The 14,881-nt window shown below is 45.3% G+C and overlaps 3 protein-coding genes across 8 annotated transcripts; all 3 read left to right on the forward strand.

Moving 5' to 3' along the window:
- The first annotated feature begins 161 nt into the window (after positions 1–161).
- Positions 162–3,635, forward strand: gal3st1a (galactose-3-O-sulfotransferase 1a). Of its 4 annotated transcripts, none has more exons than XM_029830259.1 (3): positions 162–339; positions 2,041–2,189; positions 2,283–3,635. In XM_029830259.1, exons 2-3 carry the CDS (start codon positions 2,062–2,064, stop codon positions 3,430–3,432), a joined length of 1,278 nt encoding a protein of 425 aa, XP_029686119.1. In that variant the 5' UTR covers positions 162–339; positions 2,041–2,061; the 3' UTR covers positions 3,433–3,635. The 4 variants fall into 4 exon arrangements, with proteins under 4 accessions (XP_029686119.1, XP_003975041.1, XP_011614071.1 ...); XM_003974992.3 differs by having other exon boundaries at positions 163–465; XM_011615769.2 differs by lacking the exon at positions 162–339 and adding an exon at positions 489–741.
- A 2,377-nt stretch (positions 3,636–6,012) lies between these two features.
- Positions 6,013–12,424, forward strand: lztr1 (leucine zipper like post translational regulator 1). Of its 3 annotated transcripts, XM_003974918.3 has the most exons (19): positions 6,015–6,580; positions 6,653–6,715; positions 6,785–6,841; positions 6,932–7,011; positions 7,113–7,221; positions 7,332–7,415; positions 7,501–7,558; positions 7,657–7,796; positions 7,876–8,077; positions 8,264–8,374; positions 8,518–8,610; positions 8,702–8,797; positions 8,886–9,066; positions 9,161–9,330; positions 9,409–9,692; positions 9,765–9,914; positions 11,086–11,191; positions 11,275–11,355; positions 11,756–12,424. In XM_003974918.3, the coding sequence occupies exons 1-19, from the start codon at positions 6,429–6,431 to the stop codon at positions 11,870–11,872; spliced, it is 2,334 nt and encodes a 777-aa protein (XP_003974967.1). In that variant the 5' UTR covers positions 6,015–6,428; the 3' UTR covers positions 11,873–12,424. The 3 variants fall into 3 exon arrangements, with proteins under 3 accessions (XP_029685786.1, XP_029685785.1, XP_003974967.1); XM_029829926.1 differs by lacking the exons at positions 11,086–11,191; positions 11,275–11,355; positions 11,756–12,424 and adding an exon at positions 10,062–11,072 and having other exon boundaries at positions 6,013–6,580; positions 8,705–8,797; positions 9,765–9,983; XM_029829925.1 differs by lacking the exons at positions 11,086–11,191; positions 11,275–11,355; positions 11,756–12,424 and adding an exon at positions 10,062–11,071 and having other exon boundaries at positions 6,013–6,580; positions 9,765–9,983.
- A 723-nt stretch (positions 12,425–13,147) lies between these two features.
- On the forward strand, positions 13,148–14,496 carry cldn26 (claudin 26). The gene has a single exon (XM_003974993.2). The coding sequence runs from the start codon at positions 13,204–13,206 to the stop codon at positions 13,858–13,860; it is 657 nt and encodes a 218-aa protein (XP_003975042.2). The 5' UTR covers positions 13,148–13,203; the 3' UTR covers positions 13,861–14,496.
- The last annotated feature ends 385 nt before the right edge of the window (positions 14,497–14,881 follow it).

The raw sequence follows: 14,881 nt of genomic DNA on the forward strand, positions 1-14,881 counted from the left end.
CTTGTGTGTTTGTGCTCAATAGCCCTCTGTATGCAGACACAGAAAAGCCACTATAGTGGCTCTCCTCCCACCCTTTCCCTTTTAACCCCATCCTCGGACTCACTGACAAGTGCGTGTCCCCTGACAGAGTGCATGACGCAATGGGCGGCGAAGTGAGCCTCCCCTGCTGTGTCTTTCATGCACAGTCACTTTTAGATGTGAGGGAGGAGGATCGGCAGCAGGTAGCTCAGGGCATCAGGTGTGTGAGCACAGAGAAAGAGGAGAAGCAATCCAATGAATGAGCTCTGTAACCCTGGACGTGTGATAAGGGGAGCGTGGGACCTTGCTGTGTTGCTAACGGTATGTGTGTATCCAGATTAGGGATAGAAACCCAGCAGGAGCACGATCAGCCTATTGTAGCCATCTGGAAGTGGAAATAGATCATGCAGCAGAACACAAAGGGGTTTTTTTGGACTCGTGTATGAGGTGAGATACTTTTTAATGCAGAAACCCTTCTTTCTTTCCCCTGAGGTGTTTTGTAAGTGATATAGTAAATTCTCAACACAGTGTTGAGTTTCTGATCTAGTTCTGCTGGGATTTGGGACACTGCTATTTAAAACTCAGAGTTGGGTTAGGTTTGTTGTGTTTCCTGGATGGAGGAAAGTTGTCTGGAGAATATTTTGAGAAAGACGCCAGGATAGCAACTTTTAGTCCCATCTGGATGAAATGAATAATGAATGATACACTTGAGACCAATAAAGGGTGAGTTACTTAAGATTAAATTGTTGGAAGAGATCATGGTTACATGCTGCTTTAATTAAAACTCAGAGTAGGACACAGACCACCAGAGCAGGGCAACAAACACAAGAATAAGCAAGCAATGATGCCTTTAATTACATTTTTACACTTGAAATGAAAAACAACTCTCGAATGTGTCACTTAGAAATACAAGTTTGAAAGAGTTATTGAATTTTCCCTTTGCAGTCATATCAAGAAATACAAACTAGTCATTTGTCCATGAGGGCTGGGATGGTAGATTCAGTGGTTGCAGTTGTAGTATGTTAAGGGTTTATTTCTCTCTCCTGCTGGGCTAAAGCTCAGCACCCACCATGTTCGGCTTCAACAATGTCAGATTGCAACATTCAGGCTGGTTCATGGACTGCTGTATGAAAGGATACATTCAACATCTTTACAGAGGCTGGTCTTGAACCACGGCTATGTTTCTGCATCAGTGAACAATGTACAGTTCAAAATCTTTGGAAAAGACAGAAATGAACAGTCCAGCGAGGAATCGGCTGAGTAACATCCGGATCATTTTTCCCTTTGATGGAAAGTGTGTGTAAAACACATTTGTATTTACATTTTCTTTTGCATGGTGCATCATATAGGGGCACCTGTTGAGTTTGCAAAGCAACATAATGGGGAAAAACAGTAATGATCTGCAGATCCTGTTTTGTATTCAGATAATGGGATCACATCGGGTCTTTTAATGCTCTTAATTCTAGCTGGTGAGTGTGGGACTCTCTTAGATGAGTCAGCAGGTGGATCGTCTTACCTGCGAGCCGCAGGGGGGAGTACAATATCACTTTCCATGGCAATGCATTATTTAATTTGTGCCACTAATGAAATAATGCAGTGCCATTTCCAGTCCCGGGTATGTCATTTTGAAACTAACCTTGTCATTTTGACAGCACCCTGTGTTTAAAATGTCCACGCAGTTGACCTATGGCTGCGTTCGTGGTTTATCTGCCGAAAACATTGTGCACTCCGAAATTATAACCCACCAATTTTTAAAGGCGCTAATAAGTTGTTTTCAGCCAAGCATCAGCAGACGCAGCAACACAAGTGTGCGCAATATCATCAGAGGTGCTGTTTCACTTTTTACATGTGGAAACCTTGACTAATTTGTTATGTGAGGTCCCGCAGTTAGGAATGCCCTCAGAAATCATACGGTTATGTCTGTGTGTTCACATAGCCTCCCTAAACAGCAGATAACTTTGTAGTTTTCATTCTTAGCTCAAGAATATGAACTTCTAATCATATTTTCTTGTACTGTATAAGGTGTAGTTCTCTTTCTGGACCATGGCTGGCAGACAAGGGAGGCAGTGGAGATCGGTTTGTAAAGGTCTGCTCCTGGGCACCTTCCTGACCACCTGCACGATCCTGCTCTACTGCCTCAACACCATGCAGGTCCACATCAGCCGTCCCGAGTGAGACGTGCACCTCCACCTTCTGCACACATATTGAGTGTCCTCTAAACAGTCGCTCACCCTCCTTACGCCATTTTGTTCTCCTCCGGGCAGGGTTCCAGTGCCTTACTCGTGCTCCCACCGTCCATCCAAGATGCAACGCAAGACGGCCACCAACAGCTCGCAGAAAGCTGCGGGCCAGAGCTGCTCTCCAAAAATGGACATCATGTTCATGAAGACCCACAAAACGGCCAGCAGCACCTTCCTCAACATCCTCTTCCGTTTCGGAGAGAAGCATCGGCTCACATTTGCCTTCCCCAGCGGCAGAAATGACTTTTTTTATCCGTCGTTTTTCCAGCGCTCCCAGGTCAAAGACTACAGGCCTGGGATGTGTTTCAACGTCATCTGTAATCACATGCGGTTCAACGTGCACGAGGTGGCCAAGCTGCTCCCTGCAGACACCTCGTACATCACAATCCTGCGAGATCCCGCAGAACTCTTCGAATCCTCCTTCCACTACTTTGGCCGACTGGTTCCTTTTACCTGGAAGATCCCAGGTGATGACAAGCTGAGTGAGTTCCTTCGTGACCCCCAGCACTACTTCGACCCAGAGGGTTTTAACGCTTTCTACCTCAAAAACCTGCTGTTCTTTGACTTCGGCCAGGACAACACCCTGGATCTGGATGATCCACGGGTGGGCGAGGGAATCCAATTTGTCACAGAGCATTTTCAACTGGTCATGCTGGTGGAATATTTTGAGGAATCCCTCATCCTTCTCAAGGAGGCCCTCTGTTGGGAGATGGATGACTTGCTCTTCTTTAAACTCAACGCCCGTAAAGGATCCACTGTGTCTAAACTGACCCCTGAGCTGAGGGCCAGAGCTCTCCAGTGGAACGCCATTGACTGGAAACTATACCAGCATTTCAACCAGACATTCTGGAAGAAAGTGGACGCATACGGACAAGGGCGAATGGCCGACGACGTGGCGGAGCTCAGGAAAAGGAACGCAGAGATGGCGTCCATCTGCATCGAAGGCGGCCATGCTGTGGAGGCCGGCAGCATCCAGGAGACCGACATGCAGCCTTGGCAGCCAATCGGAGAGAAGTCCATAATGGGTTACAACATCAAGAAGAACGTGGACAAGGAGCACCGTAAACTGTGCCGCAAGATGTTGATGCCGGAGATTCAGTACTTGACTGAACTCGGAGTGAACCTGTGGATTACCAAGCTGTGGGGCCGCGTCCGTGACATCATCAACTGGTGATTCAGTTCTAAAGGAATTTTAAAAGGAGGGAAATCTGAGTACAAATCAATGTTTTAGAGATATTCTGATCTCAATCCTCCCAAATATTCAAGGTCTTTATTTCAAGGTCTTATAATTTCACAGCTTCATCTGATTTTGTGCTGCTCTGTATCTAATAAAAGGCTGCAGAAAGTCTGCTATTCCTAACCAGGATGTGCACGTGAGGTCAAGCGTCCCATTTGTGTCTGTTTTCAAAAGTGGTGAAGTTTTGTAAAGGGCAGAAAAAAAAATTAAGAAAGAAAGAAACTGAAGGGCTGAAATATGAGTGGAAAACATAGATTTGCTGTCTATGGGGGACAAAATCAGTTAAATTAAATAAATGTTGCAATTTTGCACGACATTTTCATTGGACATAATGAAAAAGGAGCTGCAAAAGACCACATAATTACATGCAAATGAAGAGGAATGCCTTCGTATTTTGCTAACTAAACCAAGAAAACCTTCTCTGTATTTCACTTTATAAAAAATAAATTTGTCCAAATGCATTTTATTTTAATTCTGTTTTATTTTTTATTTTGCGATCAATAACGCCACTGTGTGAACTATGCAATTAATCCATTTATCATTAATCTACTTCAAATTCTCCTCCACGCACCTCCTTTTTCTGCTCCTTCTTTATTAAATCAAAATGAGAGAAAGTTTGACTTCACACTTTCTTGTTCAGCAGAAAACTTGAAGCCAGTTTAAGAACAACAGCATAAACACCAGTCTCTACCAGTCTTTACTGGACTGGAACAGCATCATGACCCGAATGATGAAATGTCCAAGAAAATTATATGGATGTCTTCATTCAAATTGAGGGTTTTGGGTTTTTGGTGGGGTTTTGTTTGAGGTGGCGGTAACATGTTGACGAGCCATTGACTAAAGGTAGACATTAATCATGGAATTTATGGCTGTGTTTGACATGACAAATTGAAAACCAGCTAACACCTGCTGGGTCTGGTGCCGAAAGAAAAATAAGAGATTATTGTTTTTTGTTTGTTCATTAGCCATTCGGCCATTGACAGATTTGATGAGACAGTTTATTAGTTTGCAGCAAGAATAGACGGTTTAATTATCATCTTTTCCTCCAGAGCATATTTAGCTGTCTGTCATTTAGAAAATCTCCCACAATTTTAATAATGTATAGTAGTAATCGTGCAGTAACCTGTCCTGCAGCGACAAGGTTTCACCAGGGGAGAACTGTTGGAACGACAGCACATCTGCTGCAAGTAATTCACAAATTACCCATGAAAACGGCAGCGTTGTCCTCTCCGGTGAGGTCAGCCATCTCAGCTGAGAGGCCAAGGATCCTTATATTGGTCTGCAGGATCCCGTAAACCCACATTTTTTCTGTCGTTTGGAGTAAAACGTGTTTGGCATATTGAGGAGGGTGGAGCACCCCAATTTAAACACCAAGTAAATGAACCAAACAGACATAATAATTAATGAAGTATGGTTTATAATGCAATCTTTGCTTACATTTTTCAGCTTCTCCATTCCCAGAGACTCCGGCAAAGCTGTGGATTTGGATAAAAGATAATTGCGAAATCAAGTTTGATCACTCCGTGGGTATCGCTGGTTTAGGAGAGACTTGTTCAAACATTACTTCTTTAGCTTTCACAGTGGAATCGTTCATGTCAATCAAGTCAAATCGGTCTGGCACAACCCTTCCATGTCCTGAAATCAACATGCCAAAGCTGACAGAGCTGTATGAGGAGAAGAACGGGCAGCTTTCAAGAACTGTACTGTATGTTAACGCTCATGAAATGTGATGTGATGAGAGGATGAATGGATGAACATAAAAGTCTGGCTCATCTACAGGAGATAAAACACCACCATTATTTACATGCCTCTCTGTAGATCTTGAAAACCCTTCCATCCTACAGGTCAACTATCACTAATCACCTTGTCACAGTGAAATTACACCACTCCTGTCTCGTGAGCTAAATAAACCAGCCTATGTGTTTCTCAAGTGTGATTTCAACATAACCTGACTGATATATTAAATTCTCGGGTGCTAAATAGAGGGATAATTAGAAATGTTCTGACTTTTTTGGCCACAAAAGGTTCATAACGGCTGTAATATGGTATTATATAGGACAAACAGGTTTCCAGCCTACCTGAGACAGTTATTAATTAAAACATTTAATTAAGATCCTTCCATTATGTATTCAGTTTTTTAGATTCAAGATGATTGGTACAGTCATAGTGTTTTTTTTAAATCACACCTGTTGTATTTTTATTAGTTGCGAACTCATTGATCTATTTTATGTGGTACTGCACAATTACAATAAAGTAATTTTAAATGATGAGGCAAATCATTACTTTCATTCATAGTAGAATCATAGTATATGAGTTACTTGTTTATTTAGTGATAATCCTCATATTCAACCATGAGGTAGCAGATAAAGCATGATTTAAACCTTAACATCTCACCTAATTAAAGGAACATAACGCAACACCCATTTGTGTACGATATATATTTGTATTTTTGTTCAGAGAATTTAAAAAAGAAAACACACATTCAAAGTATTTTGAGTTTTTTTAGATTAAATGTTTTTATTTTGACACCGGAAGTGACGAAACTGGGGGCCTGTGACAGACTGCTCTTTAACAACATCCTCAGTTTCACTTGCTATAATGTGTCGATTCTCATAGTTTTTTTTCTATGTAGACCATCTCGAGTGTCGAAACGCTTCTCGTCTGTTTTGTAGCCAAAACTTTTAATCCAATTTGTTAATTATTCTCGTTGCGTTGGCAGTGGAAACGCTACAGAGGGCTAGCTTACGGCTAATGGGAGTCTTTAGAGTCTAGCTTCGTGCGTTTTGGTCGACATACTCCTTGACTGTAAATAATAATAATAACTAACTGTAACTGACAATTAATATTCAAAATATCAGCTGTCACACCGAATAGTAATACTAAAGATGGCGTTCACGGTAGACGCTGAGTGGCATTGAGAAGCGGCAGCAACCATGTCCTGCAAATCAACCAAAGTTGCTCCGAGTGTTGATTTCGACCACAGCTGCTCCGACAGCGTCGAATATCTGACGCTCAATTTTGGCCCGTTTGAGACCGTCCACCGATGGAGGAGACTCCCCCCCTGTGATGAGTTCGTCGGTGCGAGGTAAGATCCTGACGGGCGTTCCGTGATCGAGTGGAGATTTCTCTCATCTCGACGTGTCTCTGCTTTATTTAGGCGCAGCAAACACACTGTTGTGGCATACAGAGATGCCATTTACGTGTTTGGGGGCGACAATGGGTGAGTTGGAACCGACTGACATTACTTTTCCTCAGATCAGCAAGCTCTTGACTTGTTATATCCTATTAGGAAGAACATGTTGAATGACTTGCTCAGATTCGACGTGAAGGACTGTTCGTGGTGTCGGTGAGATCAGCAAATGATGATTCTGCAGCTCTTCATCTACGTTGCATTGCATCTGTGTTTATTCGTGGCTTTGTTTCGCATCCCCTCCAGAGCTTTCACCACTGGGACCCCGCCTGCCCCCAGATATCACCATTCAGCCGTGGTTTATGGGAGCAGCATGTTTGTTTTTGGTAACTGCGTGCACCGTTTTCACGCTCATCACAGATGAATGTCATTCAGTATGTAATCGATTATTTTATTGATTAAAGAATCTGGTGACACTGTGTTCCAGGGGGCTACACTGGAGATATCTACTCCAATTCAAATTTGAAAAACAAAAACGACCTTTTTGAGTACAAGTTTGCAACAGGGCAGTGGACCGAATGGAAAGTGGAAGGGAGGTAATTGCAATTTGTGAATTTAGATCAGGAAGAACTTTATTAAACAACCCAGTAAAATTGGATAGTTAGTGAGGCACATTAAGTTGTACTGTCCACCGGCTCTGTTTCAGCCTGCCTGTGGCGAGATCTGCTCATGGGGCCACTGTCTACAGTGATAAACTCTGGATATTTGCTGGTTATGATGGAAATGCCAGGTACATTTAACCTTTTTAACACTTCTCTAATGCATTTGTAGACCTGAATGTAGCACATTTTGTTGAAATTTTCCCCTGTGGGCAGGTTGAACGACATGTGGACCATCAGCCTACAAGATCGAGAGCATGCATGTTGGGAGGAGGCCAGTCCAATATGTTTCAGTATATCACCAGATGCTGGACAGCAGCAGCAGCAACCATCGCAGCTTTGTTTTAACGCCTCTTTGGTTGCATCTTTCAGATTGATCAGAGCGGCGAGATTCCTCCATCCTGTTGCAACTTTCCTGTAGCTGTATGCAGGGACAAGATGTTTGTGTTCTCTGGTCAGAGTGGAGCCAAAATCACCAACAATCTCTTTCAGTTTGAGTTCAAAGGCCACATGTGTGTATCGACTCATGCCTCTGTAGCCGGTAGTTCTCAGCAGCGCCTCACGAGACTGATAATTATCTCATATTCTCAGGTGGACGCGCATCCCAACAGAGCACCTGTTGCGGGGCTCCCCTCCACCCCCCCAGAGACGTTATGGACACACTATGGTTGCCTTTGACCGCCACCTCTATGTATTTGGAGGTGCTGCCGATAACACGCTGCCCAACGAGCTGCACTGCTACGACGTGGATTCTCAGACCTGGGAGGTGATCCACCCAAGTCTGGACAGCGAGGTAGGAATCTAATGCTGATATGCTAATGTTAATATTTGATTACACTCTATCTTTTCTGCATTGTTAGAAAAAGAAAATGCTGTAAACTTGTGTTGTGAACATGTGCCAGTTTCTACAAATGCATTTTGTTTGGTTATTTATACATTCTGGATTTGAAAAGTGTTTTTTTTTGTCTGTGCCACTCAGATGCCCAGTGGGAGACTCTTCCACGCTGCTGCCGTGATACAAGATGCCATGTACATCTTTGGAGGAACTGTGGACAATAACGTGCGCAGCGGAGAAATGTACAGATTTCAGGTTTGTGTCAAACACATTCTTTGTTGTAATTTGGCGTTTAACTCTATATTCAGTATTGTCTGCTATTTCTGACTAAGCAAAATGGCAATAATGGCACACGGTGTTAATGAAGTACTTTTTCAAAAGCGTTTTCACTCCTGCAGTTCTCGTGCTACCCAAAGTGCACTCTGCACGAGGACTACGGTAAACTGTGGGAAAACCGTCAGTTCTGTGATGTGGAGTTTATTCTGGGCGAGGTGAGGAAATTTGACCTTAGTGTTGTTGGAAAACACTTTATTCTTAACAGGTTTTTTCATCCTTTTAAAATCCTCCTGCTGTTGTTCTCAGAAGGAGGCGCGCGTGTTGGGCCATATTGCCATAGTGACTGCAAGATGCCGATGGCTGCGTAAAAAACTCTTGCAGGCAAGGGATAGGCAACGACAGGTTTGGACACTTTATTTCCAAAAGAAATATATCTATGCTTCAGAGGAACTCCAGCTGGGAAATAAATATTTCTTTTATTTGTGTGCAGAAATCTAAACAGGAGACTAGTGAAGACAGTGACGAAGCCGCCTCGAGGGATCTCCCAGCAGGCCACAGGCCATCAGGCACCCAGCCTATGTTAGAAGTGTTCATCAGAGAGGCGGAGGCCCAGCCTTTTGAAGTCTTAATGCAGTTCCTCTACACAGACAAAATCCAGTATCCCCGCAGAGGTACCTCCGCCCTGCCAGTTGCTCTGCTTCTCAGGATTCAGCTGAACCTGCCGACACAGCGAACACTTTGTCCTCTCTTTGGTTGCACCTCCAGGTCACGTTCAGGACGTTCTTTTAATCATGGATGTGTACAAGCTGGCCCTGAGTTTCAAGCTTTCCCGTCTGGAGCAGCTGTGCGTGCAGTATATTGAGGCGTCGGTGGACCTGCAGAACGTACTCAGTGTCTGCGAAAACGCCAACAAGCTGCAACTGGACCAGCTCAAGGTAGGCCTCCATCTTTGGAGTAGCACCAACTTCCAGTCTAGTTTTTACTCATTATATTTAACTTCCTTCCTCCTTCAGGAACATTGCCTTAATTTTGTGGTGAAGGAGTCACACTTCAACCAGGTGATCATGACCAAAGAGTTTGAACATCTGTCTACTCCGCTGATAGTGGAAATAGTCCGGCGAAAGCAGCAACCCCCTCCCAGATTGTACTCAGACCAGCCTGTGGACATCGGCACCTCCCTGGTCCAGGACATGAAGGCCTACCTGGAAGGAGGCGGCCTGGAGTTTTGTGACATCATCCTCCTGTTGGACGGACACCCACGTCCGGCTCATAAAGCCATCCTGGCAGCTCGTTCAAGGTCTTGATGCAGTTCACCTACATTTGTGTATGTTGTGACGGCGTAAGCAACGTTTGTATTGTGGCTCTGCAGTTACTTTGAGGCAATGTTCCGCTCCTTTATGCCTGAGGACGGCCAGGTTAATATCTCCATTGGGGAGATGGTGCCGAGTAAGCAGGCCTTTGACTCCATGCTGCGATACATCTACTATGGTGACGTCAACATGCCACCAGAAGACTCTCTGTATCCTTTTCAAATTGAGACTGTCAACAGTTACCGCAACAGAAAACATTCCCAGGGCAGTTTGAACAGGTTTTCTGAGCTTATAGTTGTACAATATGAATTAGATCACGTCCCGTCTTGTCTCATCTTCTGCTTTACGGGTCACAGGAGCAGCAGCCTAAGCAGAGATGCCCAGACTTCCCTCTCCCCAGACATTTCCTCCAGCTGCTCAGGGAGTATTCCGAGGTGTTCCCAGGCCAGCCAAGAGACAGTCTCTCCATCGTGTCCTGGGTCTGTCTTGGGGCCTCCTCCCGGTGGGACAAGCCCGGAACACCTCCCTAAGGAGGCGTCCAGGGTGCATCCGAAACAGCTGCCCGAGCCACCACAGCTGGCTCCTCTCGCCACGAAGGAGCAGCAGCTCTACTGGGAGCTGCTCCCGAGTGACTGAGCTTCGGACTCGATCTCTAAGGGAGGTGAGAGTAGTAAATAGAGAGCTTTGCCTTGCAACAAAGCTCTCCCTACCATAATGGTCCGGTACACCGACTGCATAACTGCAGAGGCTGCACCGATCCGCCTGCCAATCTCACACTCCTCCACATGAGGCAGCACTTCTCCACCAACCTGGAGAGGGCAAACCACCCTTTTCCGGTCGAGAACCATGGCCTTGGATTTGGATGTGCTAATTTTCATCCCAGCTGCTTTGCACTCAGCTGCAAACCACACCAGTACATGCTGGAGGTCCTGGTTTGATGAAGACAATAGGACATCATCTGCACAAAGCAGAGATGAAATCCTGTGGTTCCCAAACTGGACTCCCTCCAGCTATGCCTAGAAACTGTCCAGGAAGATTATGAACACAACCTGTGACGGATCACATCCCTTTTCTGAAATGAGACAAACTGAGAGGAAGTGTAATGGCAGCACGAATATGCTGTATTTGAAACCCCTTGGTTTTTATCCATACAATCAGAATTACGTAAGTATGTTGATTAAAACCAAGTTTATGTGCTGTATAAACAGATTTGAAGGTTTCATGTTCAATAGACAAGCGTTTCAGGTCCCAGTCTGCCATCTAGTGGCCATTCATCTAACTACACATGAGGTCTTATGTCTAAATTGACATGTAGATCTGGCTTTTTTTGCTGTTTGAATTTTCAGCTAAATTTCCACATCCTTGACCTGTGATAAACAGCTATCTATTTGCAGCCCCATATTATTATGGGTTTTCCAACAACAGGCTGCAGGCTTACTGCAAGCAGAACCTGGAGATGAACGTTACTGTGGAGAATGTTCTGCAGGTATTAAAGCTGAGCATTTAAACATAATGTGCCATGCCACAAATGATTTCTTCTCTCACTTTATCCCTTCTTTTCTCCTTCAGATTCTAGAGGCGGCTGATAAGACCCAGGCTCTGGACATGAAGAAACACTGCCTGCACATTATTGTCCACCAGTTCATTAAGGTGGGTGGGCTTGTGGCCGGAGTCCTGGGGGTTTGCTGCCCACTTGCTGCAGCTGAGCTAACCATATAGGCCACATTAGGCCTCCTAGTGGAAAAGCCCCCATCTTGAGCGTAGAGAGGAGACTGTTTACAGTCCAGCCGGCTGTACAAGCACCTCAGAACAGTCGGGGTCAAAGTGCAACACCGATTATTGCTTGTTTTTCAAACACGTAACAAAGCGCTCAATTCTCCCTCCTTCAAAGGAATTCTGCTAGGGTTCTGTTCCTGCTTCTTCCTGTTTATCTTGAATTTTCATGCAGCCAAACAGCTTATTTCTCATTCTACTCTCATTGATTTTTTTTTTTTTCCTTTTTTTAAATTTACGGCACTTATTTTTCCCCCCCTCTCCTCCCCTCCTGAAGGTATCCAAGCTCCCCAACCTGCGATCTCTCAGCCAGCTGCTGCTTTTGGACATCATTGAGTCTCTAGCTACTCACATATCAGACAAACAGTGTGCCGAGATGGGCTCCGACATTTAGGACGACGCTCACACAGAAGCCATACATCTCTCCTACATTCCCTCTCTCTCTCTCCAACACACTGTGCTTTTCTTTATGTTGGACCTCGCATGTTTTATTCAGTGTTTTTGATCACTTTAAAAACCCCTTCAAGTTTACCTGTGCACTTATTTATTATGCTGAAGAAAAGAAGCCAGGAAGGTTTTTTTTTTATCTGTCACGATTCCTTATTATTCTCATTGTATGTATTTTTTATAGGTTTTGACAACATTCAGCTGTTTTACATTATCTGCTTAGATAGTTAAAACAATTACACTGTACCATGCACTCCATTATGTACTTCCTTTATTCTCATATCTAACATTTAAAATGGCTGCACTTAATGCAAGTTAATTAAAGTCGATATATGAGGTTCGACACTATAATTACATTGTAATTTAAGGGGGAAATTCACTGGAACAGGTGGTTGTAGCCAGTTACAAATAAGTGTTCTAAACCACAAACGTGGTTTATCCGTGACATCCGTTTGCTTCATGTTCAGATTTAAAGCCTTAATAAATCTTATATGTTTGCAGAGTTGTCACAGACTCTTATTACAGTTAAGGCGGAGTGTTTTAAACTGATGCGTCAATCCCAAAACGCTCTCACCTTATTACAATTGCACGCTCCCAAGAATTTAAGAATTCCTGTATAAGGAAGCAGTTCTGGCTTTGAACCGGTGAAGGTTAATATCTTGACCTTCCACCATGGTCGCCTTCAGAGGTTTCAGTTTCCACTGATGGGTGGCGATAAGGTGGGACAATGCTTCTCAGTCCGAGAGGCAGGATTCCATTTCAGCGTCTGCACTTGCAGGTTGTGACCCCCCCGAGCCGCCTTGATGACGGACACTTTCATGACATCGTATCAATGTAAATGTTGGACTAATGAAATCATTGACTTCGTGAGAGTCTTGACAAACCAAAAGTTCACTTTTAAAAGTCTTAAACGTGATCACGTTGGCGTCCGGTCAGCGACTTTGCTCCCGTAACCACAGGCTGGAGAAGAACAATCCTCTCCCCCACGTTCAGGTTCCTCATATTTCACTGATTTAAACGCACTTGTGCGCACGCAGGCCGGTGTCCCTGTGCACGTATCTCGTTTCATGCACAGACAGACTTCGTTGTTCACCGTGAGGATATTAAACACACCTGAACAGTGCGCCTGTTGTTATGCCGCAGTCCGAGCTGAATTTCCATGGTTCAGGCTTTATTAAGGAGGCTGAATATGTGGGTTTGGTCGTGTTGGGGCTGCTCCCTCGGCCGCTGGGATGAGCCTCCACAGCCGTGAAGACAGCGGTCCCGGGCAGAGGCCAGATGGGTCTTCTAACCCCAAAAGTCATGCAGAGGGTTGCTCTCTTCTTGACCTTCGGCGGCTGGGTCACCTCTCTCGTTACCACCTTCCTTCCGCTGTGGAAGACAATGAACTCCGACCTGAACGAGGTGGAGAACTGGTTCTCCGGGCTGTGGCACATGTGCCTCTACACCGATGAGGTGGCCATACAGTGCAAGGCCTACGATTCCGTCCTCGGACTCCCCGCGGACCTGCAGATCTCCAGGGTTCTGATGTCGGTGTCCATAGGTGCTGGAGGTCTGGCGCTGCTGGTGGTCTTTCCAGGGCTGGACGGGGTGGACGTGTGCGTGGAGCAGCCAGGACTGAAGAGACGGATCCTGGTTGTCAGTGGGGTCCTGGCGTGGGTGTCCGGCCTCACCACCCTGGCTCCGGTCTCTGTCGTGGCCTACACGACCGTGGTGGAATTCTGGGACCAGGGTTTTCCTGATGTGATGCCACGCTGGGAGTACGGAGAGGCCATGTTCTCAGGATGGTTCGGAGGTTTGGCTCTCGTCATCGGAGGAACTCTGTTTTTTGTAGCTGTGTGTATGGGGAACTTCAGCCGAAGACGACTGCATGAGCCAAACAGCCCGGAGCCGAAGCCCGGACCCAACAACTACCTGAAGACAGAGGTCCTTTAGAGTTCCCACTCATCAAATAGTTGTTCCATCAAAGTTCTTAGGAGTAGATAATAAGATACTAAGTGAGCAGATGCTAAAACCAAAGTCTTCGGGAAAGAGATCGAGAAAAGATCCCAGGTTTTAGTCCCCCTCTAGGGACTCTCTGGAGTTTCCACGTTCCCCAGGGACACCAGAGTTCTCCCCAAGTCCAGACCGTCCACATTAAGGCAGCTGGAGGCTCTGGATGGATGTATGGACGGACGGACGGACAGATGTATGTATGTATTTTCAGAGTGAACTTATACAAAAGTGTGTTTTGTTCTTTGGCTGATCAAAGTATTATTATCACTTTATATTGAAACATTAACACACTTGTTTGTCTTTGAAATTAAAGATTGTTATTGTCAAAGCTGCCGTGTCTCCCCTCCTCAAAGCCTCTTATGTTCACCCCGCCAGTCACATAAAACTAAAATAAAGCAGTTTAACAGTCCTGTGCACAGTATTTTATCATCTTACATTTGTTAAACAAGTGATAAAACGCCATTTAATCCCAACACGACCCTCGTCTGAACCCTGAAGGACTGAGTGTCGGGTCTCTGACAGAACAACACCTGACTGCTCGTCCTGTTGTCCATCTGGTTTGACGACATGCTGAGAGCAGCGCAGCACGTTGCGTCTGAGCGTGCACAACAGTGGGGTTATCAACCCAAGTCTGCTGCTGCTGCTGCTGCCTTGCTGCTGGCGCTGTTTCCTCGGGGTCACGGGGGGGGGGGGGGAATGACCTTGCTACAAAAGGAGGATCCACCCATGTCTATTAGATCCACGTCCAGGGTTCTCTTGGGGGGGGGGTGGAGGTTTGGATGAGGTGGAGAGTCAAAAGTTTAAATGTCTGCCTGAGGTGATTGAACGTCCTGCCGTGCACGGTGCAAGGAGGCAGCTCATGGTCGGACAAGCCTAACTGGTGGGTCGGGTCCTTGAAATCTGAAAAGGTCTGAACAGAAAAAACAGGACGAGTGAGCAGAGATCTTGGGTGGGGGGGGGG

This window comes from Takifugu rubripes, chromosome 21, assembly GCF_901000725.2.
Source record: "Takifugu rubripes chromosome 21, fTakRub1.2, whole genome shotgun sequence".
Classification (NCBI taxonomy): Eukaryota; Metazoa; Chordata; class Actinopteri; order Tetraodontiformes; family Tetraodontidae; genus Takifugu; species Takifugu rubripes.

What these genes read in the sequence shown, in the direction of transcription:
- gal3st1a (XM_029830259.1), top strand. Translation starts at nt 2,062, where the DNA reads ATGGCTGGCAGACAAGGGAGGCAGTGGAGATCGGTTTGTAAAGGTCTG. An exon ending in GTCCACATCAGCCGTCCCGA is followed by an intron (nt 2,190 to 2,282) that starts GTGAGACGTGCA and finishes TCCTCCGGGCAG; the next exon opens with GGTTCCAGTGCCTTACTCGT.
- lztr1 (XM_029829925.1), top strand. Translation starts at nt 6,429, where the DNA reads ATGTCCTGCAAATCAACCAAAGTTGCTCCGAGTGTTGATTTCGACCAC. An exon ending in AGCATGCATGTTGGGAGGAG is followed by an intron (nt 7,559 to 7,656) that starts GCCAGTCCAATA and finishes TGCATCTTTCAG; the next exon opens with ATTGATCAGAGCGGCGAGAT. An exon ending in TCCCAGGGCAGTTTGAACAG is followed by an intron (nt 9,984 to 10,061) that starts GTTTTCTGAGCT and finishes TACGGGTCACAG; the next exon opens with GAGCAGCAGCCTAAGCAGAG.
- cldn26 (XM_003974993.2), top strand. Translation starts at nt 13,204, where the DNA reads ATGGGTCTTCTAACCCCAAAAGTCATGCAGAGGGTTGCTCTCTTCTTG.